The sequence below is a fragment of the Watersipora subatra genome, chromosome 9 (assembly GCF_963576615.1).
Source record: "Watersipora subatra chromosome 9, tzWatSuba1.1, whole genome shotgun sequence".
Taxonomy (NCBI): domain Eukaryota; kingdom Metazoa; phylum Bryozoa; class Gymnolaemata; order Cheilostomatida; family Watersiporidae; genus Watersipora; species Watersipora subatra.
In genome coordinates, this window is record NC_088716.1 from 60,786,518 (window position 1) to 60,808,825 (window position 22,308).

General features: G+C 38.1%; 2 protein-coding genes across 2 annotated transcripts in view; one reads left to right on the plus strand and one right to left on the minus strand.

Moving 5' to 3' along the window:
- The first annotated feature begins 3 nt into the window (after positions 1-3).
- LOC137403800 (prostamide/prostaglandin F synthase-like) lies at positions 4-10,272 on the plus strand. The gene is made up of 6 exons (XM_068089851.1): positions 4-100; positions 5,948-6,047; positions 6,547-6,751; positions 7,325-7,376; positions 9,038-9,101; positions 9,595-10,272. The coding sequence occupies exons 3-6, from the start codon at positions 6,685-6,687 to the stop codon at positions 9,787-9,789; spliced, it is 378 nt and encodes a 125-aa protein (XP_067945952.1). The 5' UTR covers positions 4-100; positions 5,948-6,047; positions 6,547-6,684; the 3' UTR covers positions 9,790-10,272.
- Positions 10,273-10,861: 589 nt separating this feature from the next.
- The window catches only part of LOC137403949 (glycine receptor subunit alpha-2-like), a 28,202-nt gene continuing 16,755 nt past the window's right edge, over positions 10,862-22,308 (minus strand). Inside the window, exons 3-10 of the mRNA XM_068090076.1 lie at positions 18,291-18,361; positions 16,971-17,277; positions 16,285-16,428; positions 15,819-16,003; positions 13,910-14,077; positions 13,403-13,420; positions 11,925-12,081; positions 10,862-11,429 (exon numbers count right to left, since the gene is read on the minus strand). Of these exons, the coding sequence (XP_067946177.1) occupies positions 11,269-11,429; positions 11,925-12,081; positions 13,403-13,420; positions 13,910-14,077; positions 15,819-16,003; positions 16,285-16,428; positions 16,971-17,277; positions 18,291-18,361 (1,211 nt within the window). The 3' untranslated portion in view covers positions 10,862-11,268. The remainder of the gene's footprint in view (positions 11,430-11,924; positions 12,082-13,402; positions 13,421-13,909; positions 14,078-15,818; positions 16,004-16,284; positions 16,429-16,970; positions 17,278-18,290; positions 18,362-22,308) is intronic.

Below are 22,308 nucleotides of genomic sequence, written 5' to 3' on the forward strand. Positions count from 1 at the left end.
ACTATCACATGAGTCAGTTACGTAACGTTGGATTTTTTCGTTCTACACCGCCTTTACAATGCGCAGATGAAAAGATCTGAACTGAAATCTGTCATAATACGTACGTGCTAGTGGTGGTATGCTTTCACAATAGTTAGGATTGACAAATCTTGATTCGTTTTAGAATTAAAATATATTCCTTATTTTTTGTATAGTTTTCGTTTGCAGAAACCAATCTCGATCAGTAGAATCTGAAGCTAGTACATTTATTTCTTTGCTAAATACATGATGTATTTATTTCTATGTGCGCTTGGAAATCAGGAATTTTACAACGAGTAACTAGTCTTTTGCTTTCAATAAACTGCCATTAAGTTCAACAGCAATTACATCAGCTGTACAAGACAATGCTCCATTGATATTTACACTATTTGGTTATGGTTTGTTTGTTTATGATTGTTCGTTGCGAGTTGTTGATTAAAAACTTTAGATTGTTAGTTTAGCTCATTTTAATGTAAGGTTCACTCAACATACAGGTGTACAGTACTATAAACAGAAAATACTTTGATAAATCAAGCAGACATATTGAGACCCTGCTTTATAAATTTCCGTTATCTTTTCTGCTCATAAAGCCATTTGTTCAATTTAATATTACACACTTTACACACTATTTGCTATTCTGATGTACTTCATTCATGTTGTGTCTTACCTGTTTGAGTTATGCAGAATGTGTATGCAGTATATGTGTGACTATGAAAATCGTAATGATAAAACCTGGCCAGACTAAATCCCTAAGTAAATACTCTAACGGTCAAGTCGCCATTCATATCGAGCATGGACTTTTTACGCATGTGCAAAGCATAGTCTATATTGGCGTCGGTAATAGTTCGGCACAACATCCTCCCTTCTCTTAATAATTTGTTGAGTCTATCTGTTATGTAGAGAACTGTTTATATATTGATTGTTGTGTTCCCCGTTGATTGTCCATATGATCGACGCTAGTAATTAGCAAGTTGAGTAAGATATGAGTATTGATATAATGTGTAATATGTAAGGTAAGTAGTAGAGTAATATAGTATGTACAGAGCTGTCCAAAAGACAGCCCGCTACTCTAGGTAGCGACGAGGAGGATTGATTGTTCTTCCGTAGCGTGTGATTCTGATAGGCGTTGCCTCTGATACCTCCCTCTCTTTCGTGTTGGTAGATGTTGAGTTGTCTATCACTGGTTCTGATGTTGTTGTTTCAGGAGTGCTGAGTACTTCTGGTTCAGACTTAGTTAGATGAGGGACTTTTCTAATATCCACTCTGTTCCTACGAACAAGAGCTCCTCTCTCTGGTTGTACCATATAAGACCGTTCATCCAGACGTTGTGTGACTTGAGCACGTCGCCAAACTTTCTGACCCAAGGTCACTGGTCTAAGTCGAACTACATCCCCATCCTGCAGAGGTTTTAGTCCCTTTGTGTGCTGGTCATACACAGCCTTGTCTACAGATCGTTTTTGTTTAAGTGCAGATTTTACACTATCAGTACTTGGATTTGATGGGCTTAGTAATGATGCAGTAGTTGCCAACCTTGTCCTGCAACGACGACCTAACATTCGCTGAGCTGGACTGTATTCAAGCCCTTCTTGAGGTGTGTTTCTATGGGCTAGTAGCGCTAAATAGGCATCAGTCCCATCTTCGTTAGCTTTAGTTATTAGTCTTTTTGCTGTCTTGACTGCTGATTCCGCCTTGCCATCCCCCTGTTGATGATGTGGACTTGAGATTTGATGTCTAATGTCATACTTTTGAGTGAACTTTTCAAACAATTCTGATGTAAATTGAGGACCATTGTCAGTTATAAGAGTTTCAGTAAGACCATATCGAGCCATGTGTCCTTTCAATTTCTTTACTATAATTCTAGCGTCTTTTGACTCAACTCTATCTACTTCAATAAAGTTGCTATAGTGGTCGACAGTGACCATATACTCTTTTTCACCACATGTGCAGAGATCACTAGACACAATCTGCCATGGACGATCTGGTAGGTCTGTCCTCATCATTGGTTCGTTCTGTTGTCTTGCACTATATCTTTGACAAATGTCACATTGGGCTATAAAGTCTTCTATTTCAGCCGTCATTCCAGGCCAGTAGAGGCACTCTCTAGTCCTTCTCAGCGTGGCCTTGGCCCCTTGATGGGATGAGTGTAGTTTTTGTTTTACTTCAGCTCTCAGTGATCTGGGAATCACAATTCTCTCCCCTCTGTAGGCAAGTCCATCATGCACAGCCATTTCATCTCTCATGCTATGAAATGGTTTTGCTAGAATGTTTATTCTCCCTTTCTCTTCTGGCCACCCCTTAGCTATAACTTTCATAACAGCTTGGAGAGTCGGACAGTTTGCAGTTTCCATTTTTAGATCTTTTTTCCATGGACCAGCTATTGTTTCAGTTAAGGCTTGAACAGTTTCTGTGAGACAGTTTATTGTTTCATTCTCCCTTGCACTGTCTGCTGGATCATTCAGGTGACATCCGTGTCTACTAAGCATGTCTGCAATATGTTGCTGCGCTCCTGGGTGGTATATTACAGTAACATCATACTGCTGAAGCCGCATACGTAGACCTTGCAGTCTTTTAGGGCCATCTCTGAGAGGTTTGAGCATGATTCTTTGTAGACATCTGTGGTCTGAAAGTACAGTTGTGTGCCTGCCATATGTGTACTGATGATACCTTTCAATTGCCCACACAATGGCTAGAAGTTCTTTCTCGATGATAGCATACCGGGTCTCTGCATCTCGAAGAGCTCGACTGCTAAACTCAAGAGGTTGATCATCCTGTAGTAAGGTTGCTCCTATACTAGCATCACACTGCACAGTCAACTCTTTGGATCATAGTATTTTAGTATCACTGGCTCAGCTGCTACTAGTGCTTTGGCTTCCAAAAAGGCCTCACTTTGAGCTTTGGTCCAGTTCCAAATTCCCTTATTGTTTGCTTCTTGCAAACGAACTGCAATCTCTGCTAGGTTGGTGAGGAACTTGGATAGATATTGAAGGAAACCAAGGAAACTCTTCAGTTCCTTTTCATTTTGAGGTTCTTTCATTTCCGCCACACTCTTGATTTTCATGGGATCAGGCAGTAACCCTTTGTCTGTTACTATGTGGCCTAGAAACTTAATCGATTTCTGACATAACTGTACTTTGTCTGGGTTTAGCTTAATTCCTAGATCCCCACAGCGCTCAAGAAGCAATCTCATTCTTGCATCATGATTTATGCGCGCTTCTACATCGTCTGAGCCGCAGCCTATCACTACGATGTCATCAGCTACACAGACTGCACCATCTACACCTTGCAGTGCACGATGAAGTTGTTTCTGAAATATCTCAGAAGAGACTTTTAGACCAAATGGCAGACGTAGCCATTTATAACGACCAAAGGGTGTGTTCATGCATGTCAGTAGAGATGATTCTTCGTCAAGATTCACATGCCAGTATCCAGCCTTCAAGTCTACTACAGAGAACAGTCGAGCATTTTTGAACTGTGGAAGTACATCCTCCAATGTGGGCATAAGGTAAGATTCCCTCTGCAACGCTTCATTTAATCTCTGTGGGTCTATGCATATCCTCAGCTTGCCATTAGGTTTCTTTGCCACTACCATGTTGCTTTCCCAAGGAGTGGGTGTATCCACAGCCTCAATTACCCTTTTTTTCACCATAGCATCTAGCTAAGCTTTAATCTCTGTGTGTATAGCATGTGGCACGCGGCGCACTGGTGAGGCATGTGGTCTGACTTCTTCTGCCACTTTCAAGTGCTGAACACCAGGTACAGAACCTAACTTGTCGAAAGCACCTGGAAATTCTTTGAAGATGTCAATCTGACCACCCGTATTCATAGCATTGATATTTCTTTGGTAATGGTTATCATGCCCATTGCCACAGAAGCTCTTAAGCCTAAAATGAGTGATCATTCTTTGTCTACAATATGAAACGTCACTTTGTACTTTTTGTTGTTTCTGGGATTACGAACCATTATCCTAGCGGTACCCAAGACTGTCTGCACATCGTTGGTCCATGAAGTTAGTATTGTTTTGTCTGCTGTGATTGGTACCCCCTGTGGTAACATATCTCGTCTCAAGATATTGACAGTCGAGCCACTGTCTACCTGAAACTTGGCCTCTGCGCCTGAGTCTATCAAAACCAAGCGTGCAAAAACCTTTTGAGAGCTGCTTTTTGTTGTGATCTGGTCTATTGATTCATGATCATTAGTCTCCCCTGCTATTGCATGTGTCGATGCATGCGCACCAACTTTCTTTTTAAGACAGACAGCTTCAAAATGATTTTCTGCCTTGCAAAAATTGCAAATCTTGCCAAAAGCTTTGCAAGATTCCTTCCTGGCAGCATGCCGTCTGCCACAGTATTTGCAGTCCATCGACTTAGTTGCCGATTTTGTGTCCTTAAAGGAACGATGACTTCTCTTTGAGATTTCATTCACATTAACTGCTTCCTCTGCTTGTATCTTTCGAAGAGTAGTAGTAGCACGTTCATCACTCTTACATAGCTTGATTACTGACTCAAGTGTTTGCTCAGTAGAAGCCAGCAGTTTTCTTCTTGTGTCATTGTTTTGAATTACTTAACACAAGTCTGTTGCGCAGCATTCTATCCTTCAACTCTTCAAAGTTGCACACTTTTTCCAGACTGCGCAGTCTTGCTAAAAAAGTGTCGAAATCCTCTCCCTCCTTCTGGTCAGCAGTACCAAACACAAAGTCATGGTACAGTTCATTCTTTGTTCCAACACAATGTGACTCAAGAATATCTAGTATTTGTGTAACAGTTGTGTGTTCTTTTCCACTAGATTCTACTAGCTTTACTGCGGGTTCATCAACTGTGTATAGTAACAATGCAGAACGGTATTCCTCGTCTTCCTTGCTTAATTTACTTACTATAGCATATCTCTCCCATTGTTTCTTGAACACCCAAAACGCTTCTTCACGATGTTCATCTAACAACAGTGCATTAGGAGGGTCAAACCTGCGAGCCATAGCTTAGTATAAGTCTTCTAGATCTTCTGAGACTAGATTTTTTTTATTCATTTTCATTAGCTTAAATTAGCATCGTTCTCGTTTGCATCAGGATGGAGGTTGTATATTCAGTGGGCTATTACCAGTTCACTTCAGACACCATGTTGTGTCCTACCTGTTTGAGTTATGCAGAATGTGTATGCAGTATATGTGTGACTATGAAAATCGTAATGATAAAACCTGGCCAGACTAAATCCCTAAGTAAATACTCTAACGGTCAAGTCGCCATTCATATCGAGCATGGACTTTTTACGCATGTGCAAAGCATAATCTATATTGGCGTCGGTAATAGTTCGGCACAACAATTCACTTCTTAGTTAAAAAGGCAGCTACAGAGTATTCAAGTTCTGCAAGAAGTAGTGTGTGAATCTTTTTGCTATATTTCACCTGCTTCATGTTAGACTTTTTGATTAAGAACAGTGTAGTTGCTGACTTGATGGCGTCTTTATCATTATTAAAGTGTTAGCTTCAGCGTGCATCGCTAGTTGTAGTAACAATCAGCACCTTTTTTAGTTTTAAAACATTTTGTCAGCATCAGTTGAGCGAAAAAGCTTACAGATTGAAAGCTAAAAATTGTTATACTATTTAATAAATTGAAAAGTAGCTTTTTGCAAAGCTGCAGTTCATAACCAAAATGTTCACTCGAAAATAAAGCATGCAGAAAGATAACCTTGTAAACTAGTAAAAAACTATGCACACGTTTGTTTTAACAAACACAGATAAAAAACATACACCAAAATAGAGGGTTTAGCCAGTCGAGATGTTGAACATCGTTAGGTTTTATATTTGGAAAATTTGAAGATACATAGTTAATATCATGTAGCATTTTCGAGCAGTATCTGGGTTTCTGGAACATATAACATTTTGTATGCTAAACGTGAGTTTGTTATAGTCGAGGCAATCATCCTGTTTTAATTTTAGTTGATGAAGAGAGACTACTGAGGACTTTACACTACTAAACATGGCCGACAAAGTTGCAAAGATTGGAAAAAATCTAGTAACGTCAGTGTCTACAGGCTCGGTAAGACAGTTTTTAGATATCCTTACCAGTAGTTGTAGTTAATTTTGCTACATTTTAGTTAGAAAAATAGAGTCAATCATTACCTTTTTATTGTCTTATTCTTCCGTAGCTGAGACTTTGCCTGGGTCATCGTTATTTACAGTAGTTTTACTAGGAACTGTTTTTCTTCACTACATAATGTCTTCATCTGCTTTTTTTGGCATTCTGTGCAGGAATATAGCAACTCTGCTTCTCAGTCAACTCAAATTTCCAGGTGCCTGTAACTAATTGTATAATTCAGTTGTAGTTAAGATCACACTTGATTCTTTGAAATAAGCTTGAAATAAAAACATGTGCCAAGTTTTTTGTAGGTCCTGTAAGCATTTCTTTAGTAAATATATGTCATTGGTGAGTTTATCCCAGTTAAAGCTTGGTATATGATTGAAGAGAGCTCAAGATAGCTAACAGATATGACATAATCTTAACATACTGTAAACTAAGTTGAACTTCTTACCTACAGGAAGTGGCCCTGGAGACTCTCTGGTCTGACTCAACGTGCGTCATCACATTCTTACGTCGCTTTGGGTGACAATACTGTCGCCTATCGGCGCGCGAGTTGAGCTCGCTGAAACCTCAGCTTGATGCCAACAACGTGCGCATGATAGGCGTCGGTCTCGAGTCTCTCGGTGTTGAGCAGTTTGTAGAGGGAAAGTTCTTTGATGGAGGTATGTCATTCCGGCAACAAATGCCAGTATATTTATGGCTTGCTAAGAAAAAGTTTGTCGGACTATTTGGGAAGTTATAGAATTTTAAATGCTAACAAGACATTTTGAGATAAGTATGATACCGCTGTAGCCCACATGGATTTTTAGAGACTCATTGTCAGAGGACACCTTTTACACTCATTCTACAAATTGTCAAAACTAACGATAAAACTCATGGTGATAAGTTAAGGTACGATAAGGTAACTCTGTTAATGCTCGCATTTAGTTGTTGCTAAACATACATTATACTTAGAATTAGGCCTAGCTAGTGCACGAGTACTGCTTGGCGTACTTCAATTAATCTATGTCGATATTATTTCGTCAAAAGTATTACATTATGCCTACATCCCGGACGTCTATGTGTCTATGTGCTAATAGTTAATATACTATTACTTAATAATAAATCTACTAGCTCACCTCCTAGTGCCTGCTAACATTTTGTTCTCTTCGCTGACTCTGCTGGCATACATACATGTACTACCTGACTGCGGTTTACACCTCATGTGTCGCCGTTAAGATTATCTATGTTTGTAGAATTATATATTGATACTAAGAAGCAGTGCTATAAGGACATGGGCTACAAAAGGTATGCGTACCACTCTCGTGTTGCCTTGGACTCTGGTTGCATTTAACTGTTTCCGTTGAAACAATTTTATATCTGTAGTTTGTATTATACCAGCTGTTTGGCAATGGATATCATGTTTACAACTTGGTGTGATACTGGCAGACCAGTTGATGGTAGACAGGTAGTTGTTGGGTTTTTCCAGTTTAATGTTTCTTCTCTGCAAGTCTTTACGTAAACAGTGAATAACTAGCTAAAAATCACTAGCAATCCATATGAATTGGTGGAGGTAAATCAGAGGGAGGAGGAGATGGGCAGGGAGAGGGAAATTGTACAGACAGCATCAAATAAATGTAACATAATACGTTAATAGGTCATACATTAATAGACAATACGTTAACAGATCATACGTTAACAGATCATACGTTAATAGATCATACGTTAATAGATCATACGTTAATAGATTATATGTTAATCCCACGACTAAACACGAGCGGAGCGAATGTTTGAGTTTTATGATAAATGCATGTGCACACAACTCACGAAAATTATTCATCAACAACGTCGCAAACCCTTGTACCGAAATCTCATCAACAAATTTAACCATTTTTCAGTGGAGTCGTTTAAGTAGAATAACGATACGAAACACATAAAAACCTATGTAAATATGTTAAAAAGTATTTGTAAATTGTCGACAATATCTTAAAACTTACCCATCTGATCGGATTATACACAAATAGACATTAATTTGGCCGAAAATCGTTATTAATACTTGTCAAGTCTTATTTTTATCAAAATTAAGACCGGCAAACGAAACGCCGATCGACAGAGAATAGAACCATTAAGTCGTGTGCCTTTCACGAAAAAATAACATGCACATTTCACCAGTCTATATCATTGTCGAATTGCCGAAGATTTCTGTAATAAACGTAAAAGTACTGAAATATAATCGTTTCTTTTTTTACGGATTTCAAAGTAGCTGACATTTTGGACACTTTTGAGTACTTTGGTATTCTAACTGATTTCCAAAGCAGTGAAAGTAAAGGAAATGAGGATTACATTTTTTTCTAACGATTTTTATGACATTATTACAATATTTAATTAGAAGTTTGGATATTCTTCTTGATACTTCTTGATATTGTTAGCTATGACGTTTTGAAATGTAAACAAAATTTTGCATTGGTTTTCTATTATTACTGTATTACTATATTAATAATATTGGTTATTCTAATAATATCAGTGCATTTTACTTCTAATATTGGCCAATATTGCATTTCTCCTATTGCAGGGGAGAGATATAAACATATAATCTTTTCCTTTCATTATTGCTATTTGTTGTATATAATAACACACACACTCAGTATATTACAGCTACCATTGCAATTATCCTATTGCACTGCAGTGCCATTTGACTGCTAATATCGCATTTCTCAACTATCAGTACCCTTTCTTTTTTCAAATATCACTTCGGTTGTTGGCTGTATGACGGGAATTTCTAGTGGATCATATGTTAATAGATCATATGTTAATAGATCATATGTTAATAGATCATATGTTAATAGATCATATGTTAATAGATCATATGTTAATAGATCATATGTTAATGGATCATATGTTAATGGATCATATGTTAATGGATCATATGTTAATGGATCATATGTTAATAGACCTGTGTCTATTCTTAGGATGTCCTTTTTCGCTACCATTGGCCAGCTGTTTACGAAAGAAGCAAGGAATAGCTACTCCGAGGTAAGCGGTCCTAGCCTTTGAAGTGCTGCATTCACACTCATCAAAATTGTAGAGTGCGTTGGCAGGGCTTGAAAACAAAGGTCATCAGTGGTCTATTCGTTCCTGCTGCATGATGAAGATGTTGATGGATGAACTACCGAGATCATGTGTCTTAAAGGCAGCATGCTGCAATTCATATGAATTTGTACCAAACGTCTAAATGTGTCAATTTTTACATTTTCATTACCCATTTAAAATTAGTTTTTACAGCCTTTTGAAAAACCTAGCATTCCTATTTTACTGCAGGTTGGAATGGCTGAAGGAATTCAGCCTTAAATTTTCGTATTTTAAATATTTTCATGGAAACAGGAAATATTTGCCTGGATAAAGAGAGCCATCACTCCTTCATTCTAGCAGAGAACTATGAAGCATTTAGAAAAAGCTGAAATTCCCCAAGCATTTCAACTCACATTGTAACCTTGAACATGTATCATTTCCTTTTGCACCGTTCTAGTCTGGAAAGCTTGGCGGAGATCTGAAGGGAGATGGCTACCAGAATGGAGGCACTATCGTGGTGGAAAAGGGGGGAAAACTCTTGCTGTCCTATGTACAAGAGAATGTTGCTGGTCATGTGGAGTTGACAGATGTACTGAAGGCCTTGAACATAACTGCTGTGGAAGGTGCATCTGCTGCTTCTACCCCTCAGTAACACTGCATCTTGGTGTCATATCATTGTTGTTTTTTTATTTATTAACAATTATCAATTTCTTTGAATATTTCGATATGAGCGAGATATTGCATGTTTATTTGAAAATTATAAAAAATATTCTTTTTATTTCTGGACTTCCAAAAAATTAAATCTTGAGGCAAAACTTTGCATAGCTCATAGCTATCATTCAGTGAAAATCTCACTGAGTTGTTTGTACTTTTTTATGGCTCGAGACCACGACTTTGCATATTAATAACTCCTACTTGTTCTTACGACCAATTTATGTTTGTAAGTAATGTATTGCAGCATTTTCTCACTCTGTATAGTCGAGGATAAATGGTCTTACTTATGAAGTGCTTAGCTTAAATCTCTGGCTAAACACAGATGCTACCTGGCAGTTATTCTCGCTTATTCAGACAGGAAAATGGTGTGAGTTCTTTCGATTGTATAGGTTTCTCTAATACAAATCTTGTTGGTAATCAATGATAGCTCTTCTGACTTGTTGTTCTACCAACTATTGAGCTAGGAGCAATGGCCACCTTTGACCGTTACACGTAGAAGGAGTGTTATGGAAGATATTTACCTCACACCGCCGCTGTCTTAGTTACTTTGTATCACATTTGTGGGGAGACTGCAGGATGTCTGTATTTGGATGGCACGCTGCCAAATACTTACCTAGCAAGTTTTAACCGAGTGTGAGATGCATATTCCGGGTTGAGCCCCTAAATGCGGAATTACAGTAGGAAATGTTTTGCGATTAATCAATGCGTTTAGTACCAGGCATTTTGTATCTGACAATCATGTATTGCAGCTTTCAGCGACTCAATTAGCTAACTAGAATTGACAGATTTGCTCAATTGAAAAAATAATTCTTCCAAATATGTTATATTTAAGTTTATAGATTGCGATGTAATTAGCAGATAAATCCTAACTAGAAGAGTAGTTCGAAGAAAATATAATCGGTTGTGGTTAACCATAAATAGAAGGAGCACTGCGGAGATCAGCCATTAATGACATCAGGTTATGCTATAATTAGTCAACGAATTTGTTGAAGGTATGAAAGAGGCTGAAGAATGAGAGCAGCATATATTAGGAATGATAGGAAATTGAAGAATAGCTCTATTAACATATCCAGTTCATTTTATAAAAAATACTGTAAAGGATACCTAATGATTCATATATCAGCTATTTGTATGCCACTCAAGTATAAAACTAGCATTAAAAACAAAATCTATTCTAGGCAAAGTCACTCTAAAAAGGCATTCTGAAACATTTGCACAAAATTATGCAGCTGGCTAAACGATGCAATAACCATACAAGTGTGCTCTTCAAGTATTGAGCAAGCAATTGTTACAGTCAGCAACCTTTTGGTGGCATATCAAACGGCTTCCAAGACTCCTTGAATCAGAAGGCGGTTAATCTTTGGTTAAATTATAACAATTCTTAGAGAAGCGCTTGCTATATCGAGTGCCAGCTGGTCTAATTCTGGCCTCTCTCGAGGAAACTGGTTGCTTCTTGATCAGATTTGGGTACAAGGTATTTAAGCCATAGCACCAGGTTGAACAGGAGAAAGGCTAGTGGAAAGACAAATCTGGAAAAGTAGTCTACTTGGTCGGCCAAACTCATTCGCTTCTTCTTCACTGAAATGAAGTAAAAATGTGCCAAATGTGCGTGCGTAAATATTGTGATAGCACCATTGGCCACCATTCGACCAACTTCAAAGGGCTGTTCCTTGCCCGCTCTTTCTCACCAACCTCTCATTTTTCAGCAAAGCGTTATGTATATAAACGACTAAACACTAAACTCTTAGTCAGATAAAAAGTTTGAAATGCCAACTCGCACATGTTGAAAGTTCATTGATACCTCAAGGCCACTACATGTGAGTTTTGCCTCAGCCTCATGGCAGTGGAAGACTTAGCTCCACAATTACGGCAGTATGTGTAGTTATGACATTACTGTCTTTAACGGCTATTTCATAATAATTAGCTAAATATCTTTAGTCTTGTCTACTAATTAACTCTTTAGTTGACAAAATGATTCATTGCTGATTTGGATCTTTTATTGTTTAGTATAATTGATCAAGAAAAAAAGGTTTCTGATGTGCTTTTCCTAGTTACAGTGTTAAAACAACCAACCTTTAGTATGTTGTTCCTCGGCTTGGCCATGAGTTCCTGTCAGGGGATCTTCTGGACCATCTCCATTGTCCATTCGCGTACCATTTTCAGTGTTTTGTTTTTCAGAAACGAGATCAACGGTTACTGGAGCTATGCCGCTAAATGTCTTGCGCAGGCCCTTGAAAACAAGCCAAAGCTTGAAAATCTAACCAACTGGAAAAAGGTAAAGAGGCCAAGCTTACACGCCTGTGTTTTATAGAAGTTGCGTAAGCAACAACAATACTACCACAGACAGACTCTATGTTCACTAAAGTTTTAAATGAATGGAAAATATGTCACACCAATCTTTAGAAAACTCTTTTGCCCGGATCGACTAAATAAGAACTCAGGCTAGCTCAGTTATATGCAAATTTCAAGACTACTGTGGAATATTTCAATGTATTCGCAATAAAAATTGTCTGCGATTTAAAATTATTTTAAGTTATCTAAGTGAAAGGCTTTTTAAGAGAATTAACTATGCAAAGTGCAACTAGGCTTTAAAGCTGGACCCTCTATGCGAACATGAATGTTAAATACTTTTTAAAAATACAGTCGGAGTTGTCATCTCTTACCTAGCTAAAATAGAACTGGTACTAAGATGTTTACTATGAAGAGTTGCAGGTTTAAGCAAAGTTATATTGAAACCTGCTATTCTAAGATGAGAATGTAGGCAACTCTATGAAATGTAGGCAACTCTTAAAGAACCAGTCATACATATACGGTATAAGAAACATATAAGGTGTAGCGGTGTGTTAGACACAAAGCAATTCTGACAGCTTCTCGTGCTTTCAGCTGTTTTTGTCTGGCACTTCATGCAGCCCTGAGAGTTAGAAAGCAGCATGGAAATTCCTTTGGAATGAGCCAATTAAATGTCTGCTTTATTGAAAAAAATGCACCACTGTCTAGACTGACTCAATAGACTACCAACAACTACTCTTTACAAAAATGCACCACTGTCTAGACTGACTCAATAGACTACCAACAACTACTCTTTACAAAAATGCACCACTGTCTAGACTGACTCAATAGACTGCCAACAACTACTCTTTACAAAAATTCTTTTTTTAATTTTATCCTAGTTGATCTAAAAATAAAAATATTAGTGAGACACCGTGAAACATGTAAACAAATGTTTATATAACGTTTTACCAAACTGTGTTTAACCATAGCACATCAGAATGATTTATATCATATGGAATATAGCAATATACTGCTTCATTCTTTGTACCTTTTTATGATTGCTTTTGTAAATCAAAAATATCCATATTTTTATACTTTCTCTGACATATTTGGTAATATTTAATAGTTGTCTTCTCTCTGCTCCACAAAACTGGTTAATAAGCCTAATAATATACAAAAGAATGCTTAACTTTCTCAAACGCTGTGGTGTCAGCCAGACATTTAATTAGCTTTTAGCAAAAGTATAACGTAAGAGCTGCATGTCTAAGAGCAATATTTACCGCTGCAAATTGGTCCAACTGAAACAGGAACAATGACTGATATGAATATTACCTGTGTCGCAGTGTCTTCATCCGCTGAGAAGTTCTTTGTGAGCAGCTCATTTTTTTATATATGATTAGCAAGCAACACCAGTGACAACAGCGAAATCAATTTGGCATAATCTGTGTTTGTATTTGCTTGTCTAGAGAACATTGAGTGCTCTGCATTGTCTTGCCTAGTTAATATAATATAATGTAGGGTGTTTGGCATTTACTTGTTTAGAAAATATAGGGAGCTCAACAGTTCCTTGTTGTTCTAGAAGAACTCAAGTACTCACAATGGTCTATGTTGTTTATAAACTATACTTCGCTAACTGCTTACTGTATCCTCCAACCAGAGATTTATTCAAAAACACTTTTTTAACCCAGTTTTTTGCTAACGATAAGAATGTACAAGTTCTTTGCAAGCTCTATCAATATATATAAACATGGATGAAACTCAGGAGAAAGAGTTGAACATAGTTTTACCTCCGTCACCGAATAGTTTTTCTGTTTCTCCTTCTCCTTAATAGCCAGCTTGTTGACAAGAGCATACTCGAGGAAACCAGCAAAGACAAAGCCAAGGCATCCGGTAAGCCAAACATCAACAAGCTTTATGTAGCTGACTTTTGGTAGCTGCGCGAGAGTTGAACTCATCTGTTGGAATATTTACCTTTTTATGATAGGTCATAAGGTCACAGTAGTGAAAAGAACAAAAAATTTGTACTGAACATTTTATAAATCTCGCTCTGTTATTATTCCTTGTTATTCATCATAGAATAAAGTCGCAAACTTATTATCTGTTTTAGTATTATTATTAATATTATTATTGTCTTAAAACTTATTATTTTTTTGCATTTTTAAACTGCCACAGATAGATGAGGAAGTTTATTTAATTATAACTATAATATACGTATATAACTGTAACAGGATATTGCATCATTTGATGATGTGAATAGTAAACAAAACAAGTTTTTTACAAATTATTGTTGTTGTTTGTTAGTTGAGGATAGGGACTTACTTTAGTTGTGACATTTTCATAAAAAAACAGCTAAGCAAAGCGTGTCTAATGTTTACCCCGTCACTCAGTCTTTGCTACTCCTTGTTGATCAACTCAAGTCACGCAAACACCCCCCCTCCTCCTTCGTGCCCCTCCATCCTTCACACTCCCCCTCGCCTTCACACCTCCACCCTTCCTTTACACCCTCCTCCTTCACTCTCTCATCCTTCACACCCTTCTCCTTCACACCCCCTCATTCACACTCCCCCCTTCCTTCACACCCCCCCTCTTCTTTCACACCTCTTCCTCCTCCTTCACACCCCCCCCCTCCTTCCTTAACACCTCCTTCCTTCACACCTCCCCCTCCTTCACACCCCTCTCCCCTTCACACCCCCCTTTCCTTCACACCCCCCTTTCCTTCACATCCCCCTTTCCTTCACACCCGCATTTCTTCACACCTCCCTTCTTCACACTCCCCCTCCTTCACACCCCCTCCTTTACCCACCTCCTCCAACATTATGAAATATACCGTAACTTATATTATTCAATGTCATGAATGTCAAGTGATGCAAAGTAGCATTCCTAAAATAAAAGCATCAGATAGAACTTACTTAAATGAAATATTTTCTCTCATGTGAAAGGGTAAAAACATGAACATAGCCTCTCTGATCTTAATTCCGTGTTCTTAAAAATATATATTGATGTTTAAAACTATATGAGAATGTTTCCTATATGTGGGCATGAAGTCTATGATGCCAAAAAAACCTACACTATGCTATCAATGCTTAGTTGTCAGCCTCGTTAGAGCAGATTCTGAAGCACTGGTCATAAAATCCATTACAATATATTGAAATGCCAGCTTTTTTGTAGGTTTTTGTTTGAGATTTTGGATTTGCTATATCTTTTATATCTGGAGCTTTGATAAAGATTATAAAAAATCTCTCGACCAATCATAAGTAAGTAAACAACTGGTGTCAAAAGTCTACAGGGTAAAATTTACAATAGACGAAATTTTGTAAATTTTCAAGAGCTCTGGTTTATAAAGATGCAAAGGTTATACCATGTTTATGATGTAGAAGATCAAGCGAATGATTTTTTTAAAACTTTTATAAAATTCCATATTGTTACTGCGTTATTAGAGGTAAGGTACTAGTAATTACTATAGGATAGCCATAAAGACAGCTACAACCTACGTCGTGGGTCAAACTGCCAGCGACTGAACTTGCAACATCAGCTCTAAGCTGAGAAAGTGAATCTGAGTTTCTAGTTGAAACAAAGTAATATACCCAACGGAGAGTGACTAGACCTCCCAGAAAGTGTCCCAAGGCCCACTTGAAGGCGGGAGGGGGGGATAAATTTACCTTTCGGCTAGGCTATAAGTGAGTAAACATAGCTTACTTGGTTTTGCATGGTAAGAATGGTGAGGAGGGACAAGGACACCCGTCCCGGTGTGCTAGATTTATCTATCCAGAAGGCTACCCAGCTGAGCACCACAATGAGAATGGAAGGCAGAAAGAGACCCATGATATAGTAGTTAATGTTACGAGAAAACTCAAACTGAATTGCTATGCAGCTGAAGGAGCCTGCAATAGAAAAATCCATGGATATAGTAAACCCTAGATTGGTGAATCGCTATCATTACAAAGGAGCAAAAGTGAGGCCTATAATATGCTGTTGTTCTCACGACGTTACTTCACAGTGATGTGCATCACAGCCTAAGGCAAGACAGATATGCAAGGTATACAGATATGCATGACATACTTTAATCACTCGAAAATGATTCTACTGCAAGTTATGTAACATGTACGGGTTATGTTACCAACACGGAGTAATGAAACCATGAGATGGCAAAGGAAGCTGGCACCTGTAGTGTTGTAGGTTTTAGAGCAGTCTAAAGTAATGGCTTCTTTAATGACATGCTCAGGAAGTTGGATTTGCTCATTGATCTCTACAGGCTGGCCAGTATCTTCATTCCAGTGAAGCCGCAATTCTTTGAGCATATGTCCATCTAGGAGCATTTATTGAAAGTAGTACTTATTACATGAGGTGACAACTCCCTAACGTAAAGCTTAGCAAAAAATATAGCCAAAATTAGCTAGCCTATCTAATAATGTAGGCCTATCAAAACTCATAGCTAGGTTCATGGAGCACATTTTAGGTTTACAAAGCACATCATTAGGTTAGCGGTGTTTTACATAGCTTAAACAGCATATTCTACAAACCTAATTTTGTGCTCTGTGAACCTAGCAATATATTCTGTAAACCTAACAGAGTATAATGTGAACCTACAAGAGCATTCTGTGAACCTACCACAAAGCTCTGTGAATCTACCAGAGTATTCCGTGAACCTACCAGAAAGCTCTTTGAACCTAGCAGTGTGTTCTGTGAACTTAACAGTGTGTTCTGTGAAATGGTCTGTGAAGGCGGCAGCACACACTTTTAGGTTTATAGAGCACATAGGTTTATAGAGCACATAGTAATCTTTAAAACTGAAATATTGAGAAAAGTCTGAAATGCAGCTCTGTACAGCTATGATAAAAGAAGACTCACAGCTTTCAAAGAGCATGTTACAGAACTGTTCATCAAATGGATATCTTTCGAGGCGCATCGAGCAGGCTATTGTCGATGTAACTCTCATGCTGTAGGCAAGGTTACCCTCGCTGTCTACCCTCAGGAATGTGTTCAGAGTAGTCACATCTGATTTTTTGGATTCTTTGTCATTTTTTATGAAGAGATCTGGCAGCCATGTGTGAGGAATCTGACTAGTAATGAGGATTCCGTTGTCACCCGTGAAGTTGGGGTGAGCTAATCTTATGTCTTGCCACCGCTGACGGATGTACATATTTACTGTGAAGTCCTGAAAACATAAAGAAAGTCAGAACAAAGCTAGGGCTATTTTAGAGGATTGCATTATCTGGCTCTTTTTACGGTCTTATGCCAACTCAGAACATGAAAAAGGGTGTCATGCCATGCAAAATATGTATTTTTAATATGAGAACAGTATTGCTTGTATTCTCCATCCTGTTCATAACTAATATCAGTTTGTCTCATAAAAAGATTGTCAGCTAACAAGCACCTGCTGACTCAAGTCGATAACTCTAGTGGTTTTGAGGCTGATTCTGAACAAGCAGGTCTAAGAGGTGTATAATGAGGCTCTCAATTGCATGGCTCTTAGAGCCCCATAATTTTAACTAGTGTGTTCCATTATTGTGTAATGTGTAATGTTACAGATCTTCAGACTCGACATCACAACGCAAACGGACCAGCTATGATAGCACGTATTGTATTAACTCTATCAGCCAAATGTATAAATGCTGAGCCATATGCTATAAACCAAAAATTTTCTTTCTACCCAATTTATTTTCTCTTCAGCTTTAAAGAGAACTTTAGAGGGTTGAGCGTAGCAATCTTATAACATTGATAAGGAGCGGGCAATCCCTTAAAAATCAAGTGTACTGTCTGCTCAGCTCACTGCAAGCAGAGGCTGTGCACGTGTATGCGTGTGTTTTTAATAGCAGTGTTGCCCAAACAATGGCTTTGGCCCTAACAATATTAGCTGGACATATCTGAGTTCAGTGGCAAAAAACTATCAACAGCTGAAGACGTGTCCAGTTTCAAAGAGAAATTTAAGTTGGAAACCATTTTTGTCACCAACAGTGGCCTCTTTTTGGAATTGAGCCCCAACTTGTTGTTTGTAGGTCAGGAGTTTTAGATCACTAGGTGACGGCTGCTCTCATACTAGGGCGCTAGGGCTAATAAACTGATTTTTATGTTGACGCTACTTAGTTTGGTTGCTAGACCAATTTTAATTCCCCATATCGTTTTCACTGATGGGCCGGGTGCTAATTATTTCAAGCTCCTTTAACTCACCATATCTTTCTCACTGATGGCGCTAAGGCTAATCACATACACGTCGACTCCTACGCTGATAGCCTCTCCTCCTGTAATGTAGAATACTTTTGACAAGACAGAGACATGACTAGCTCAACCCAAGCCATATTCCCCCGAGCTAGTAAAGCTTCATTGGAATGGAATTGTTATTTTAAGATGGTAAATTATTTTTCAAGCTCAATGAATAATCAATAGATCTCTAGTAAGATTGTATCCTGTTTATAAAGGTACACATGAGTTTCACAAAAAATGTATAAAATTCATTCCGCATCTTCTGAATGGGTGTTAGGCTATTTTCCTATGAGACTTCAGCCAGTGATAAGCCAATCAGATGTTAGATATAGAGTGATGGCTGTAGCTCTATGTGTATAAATGAAGTTAAGCCACCAACACAACAGAAGTAGTTAGGAATTTTAGTGTGAACATGAAAATGTGTTAGAATTAAAAAAGCTTTCAAAGGAGTAAATGTCACTAAAACTTAAAGAAACAGGAGTAAAAGTTAGCAGAGATAATATATTTTGTATATGTAATAAAAAGGAGTAGAGCCCTTTTTATAGTATAAACAGATAATTGAAAGCGATTATAAAATAGAACATAAATCTAAGCCTACACTAAACGTCTAAAATAAAAGATAGATGGTGCAAATATCAAACATATCTACAGGCAGCAGCGATTGGTTAAGACTCTCACCACTTTCTCTGAAAGTTGTCAACTCTATAAAATAAATACAGCATAGACATTGACAGTGAGATCTAATGATTACATTTACTGGATGAAGTTCAGAACGACTCGTACAGCAGAAAACTGTTGGCTGATCGATTCTATAGCAGGTTATTTAAAAGAATAGATACAGATACGTGTACATTAAAATATACCTGAGCGGAACTAGAGTTGTGCTATCATTGCTCAAACACCAGTACACCTTTAAACCTATACACATATGGCTGAGCAGAACTGGAGTTGTGCTATCATTGCTCAAACACCAGTACACCTTTAAACCTATACACATATGGCTGGCCAGAGTTTCTCATTATACAATACTTTGTATAACAACTTGAAAAACTCTGTTAAACATTTTCTTTTCTTATTCTAGACATTACTCTCTAGAGTCAACTATATCAATAGTGTTTCAATATAAGGACTGCTGAAAGAAACTCTAATTATCTATGAACTGTCTCTCTACTTTTGTCATATTTCTTTCTCTCAGAACTTTAATCCAATCAGAAAAGATGCCCAAGAAGCAACTGGTGGCGCTGGAAACACTAACTGCGGGTAGGTTGCTGGGTACTGTAGTTTATATTATCTGTCCGTAATATCGAGGCCCGCTAACTTTAATGGATATTTATATACACCTAAGATATGCAATTATAAGACCTCCTGAAGCACTCTAGTAATTGAGTAAACCCAGGATGGCGTGATATTGCGTCACATCAAATTCCGATGACAGCATTTTATAACAAAAAAACTAAAAGCGCAAACATCGGCTCGACAGACAGGAAATTTAATGTCGCTAGACATATTTTATTTGAGGTCTGAAGGAGAAAATTTTGACAAAAAGTTTAGCTACCTTTTCAGTTTGTTCAAAAAGACCAAAATGAACCGTGTCTTCTGTTTCCTCTTCGATATTTAATAGCCTTAAGTGCAGTGACTTTGTTGTTTTACTTCGCTAAACAAATATATTAGCCTACATCTCATTAGCTCATTAGCGTATCACGCATTCGCCACATTGATTAAATATAATATTCACCATTATCATCATTAGCGCTTGCGGCGTCTCTAGTACTTTTATCTTTTCATATTCTCACTCCTGCCTAATAAAGCTGAATAGCCGCACATGAATAGCCTCCCGTCTCTGGAGCTTCTTCATACCAACTTCAGGCTCTACTCCACCACCCTCATCGCTAATACTAAATGCCTGAGGCCAATTTAGTTTTAACTTTGTAAATTCAGTATATTTGGTAGAGTAGGAGTAAAGAAAGTAAAAAAAGGTAAACTCGATATCCTGTAGTGTCACAATAATTAGCTTATTGTGGCACCCTTATCCACCGCTTTTTCTAATTTTCGTACCAGACTCTAGTGAAGAACAGACCCAATATGATGATGTAAAATAGACAGCACTTAGACTGAGGGATTATATTGTAGGTCTCCTACAAGAGTATATGGAAATGTAAAAGATGTATTGAGGCAGCGATATAAAATCATGTTTAAAGGGTTTTAAAGCTTCCTACATCTCTAATGGTAAATGTAAGCGTAACCTTGTAAGCGTAACCTTAGCGAGACAGCTTGTTAATAATTTATTACCGTGACCGGTAGAGAACCTTAACAAACTACAAAACGTATTAGTAGATAATCCTTTTGCAGTTGTATTTATTTTAAGTACCTACAGGACTATAGGGTTAAGTACCAACAGGATTATAGGGTTAAGTGCCTACAGGACTATAAGGTTAAGTACCTACAGGACTATACAGTTAAGTACCTACAGGACTATGGGGTTAAGTACCTACAGGATTATAGGGTTAAGTACCAACAGGATTATAGGGTTAAGTACCTACAGAACTATAGGGTTAAGTACCTACATGACTATGGGATTAAGTACCTACAGGATTATAAGGTTAAGTACCAACAGGATTATAGAGTTAAGTACCTACAGGATTATAGGGTTAAGTACCTACAGGACTATAGGATTAAATACCAACAGGACTATAGGGTTAAGTACTTACAGGACTATAGGGTTAAGTGACTACAGGGCTATAAGGCGGGTCATCTAGCTGTTTACTTTTGCAGAAGTATAAGTTTTTGATTTGTGTTCTTCTCTTCTTAGTCTAAGCTCGCGACTAAAGCTCATCAAGGCTCATCATAGATAATAGATGGCAAGCCTATTTCTTATATACTAACGAATGTAACTTATATTTACATACTAGTAGTATCAAAAGATATAACATGAGAGGCAGAACTTAGAAAATAAACTGTCATTCCATTTTCAGCCTCTGCTGTCTATCTAGCTCGCATCGGAATAGCTCCAAGCATCTGTAAATGCTGCGCTCTATGTAGGTAAGAGAAAAACACGCGCCTTTGCTTTTTAGTGTAAAAGGTCAAGGCTAAAAGAAAGGCTCAACGATCAACAATATATATTATAACAAATGGTAAAATCGGATGCGCTGCTGTTATCCGGTCAGCCTACAACCACAATATTTGCTATAAGAATGACTTTATGACATAACGTTTCATTTATTTTCACATTGACATACATATTTATATCCAATCCTGCATATCAATCAGACACGTATGATTGGTATGGATGTATACAAACTATATATTATGAGCACCATTTTCTAAAGCAATATTTTGAGTTTTAATTTTTGTGACAAATATATCAGCCTTTTGCGTGGTCTGTTTTTTTCCACCTTAAATTAATCACACTCAGCATAAATTTCTTTTACCATGTTGAAGGATCAAAGAGAGAGAGAGAGAGGAGAGAGAGAGAGGAGAGAGAGAGGAGAGAGAGAGGAGAGAGAGAGGAGAGAGAGAGGAGAGAGAGAGGAGAGAGAGAGGAGAGGAGAGAGGAGAGAGAGAAGAGAGAGAGGAGAGAGAGAGAGAGGAGAGAGAGAGGAGAGAGAGAGAGGAGAGAGAGAGAGGAGAGAGAGAGGAGAGAGAGAGAGAGAGAGAGAGAGAGAGAGAGAGAGAGAGAGAGAGAGAGGAGAGAGAGAGGAGAGAGAGGAGAGAGAGGAGAGGGAGAGGAGAGAGAGAGAGAGAGAGAGAGAGAGAGAGAGAGAGAGAGAGAGAGGAGAGAGAGGAGAGAGAGAGGAGAGAGAGGAGAGAGAGGAGAGGGAGAGGAGAGAGAGAGGAGAGAGAGAGGAGAGAGAGAGGAGAGAGAGAGGAGAGAGAGAGGAGAGAGAGAGGAGAGAGAGGAGAGAGAGGAGAGAAGAGAGAGAGAGGAGAGAGAGGAGAGAGAGAGGAGAGAGAGGAGAGAGCTCAGTGAGGCCATCTTTTCAATAAG

Bases quoted from the DNA above. Each gene is read 5' to 3' on its own strand.
- LOC137403800 (XM_068089851.1), top strand. From the start codon at position 6,685: ATGATAGGCGTCGGTCTCGAGTCTCTCGGTGTTGAGCAGTTTGTAGAG. The intron at 6,752-7,324 runs GTATGTCATTCC...CTATGTTTGTAG, and splicing joins GGGAAAGTTCTTTGATGGAG to AATTATATATTGATACTAAG. The intron at 9,102-9,594 runs GTAAGCGGTCCT...GCACCGTTCTAG, and splicing joins CAAGGAATAGCTACTCCGAG to TCTGGAAAGCTTGGCGGAGA.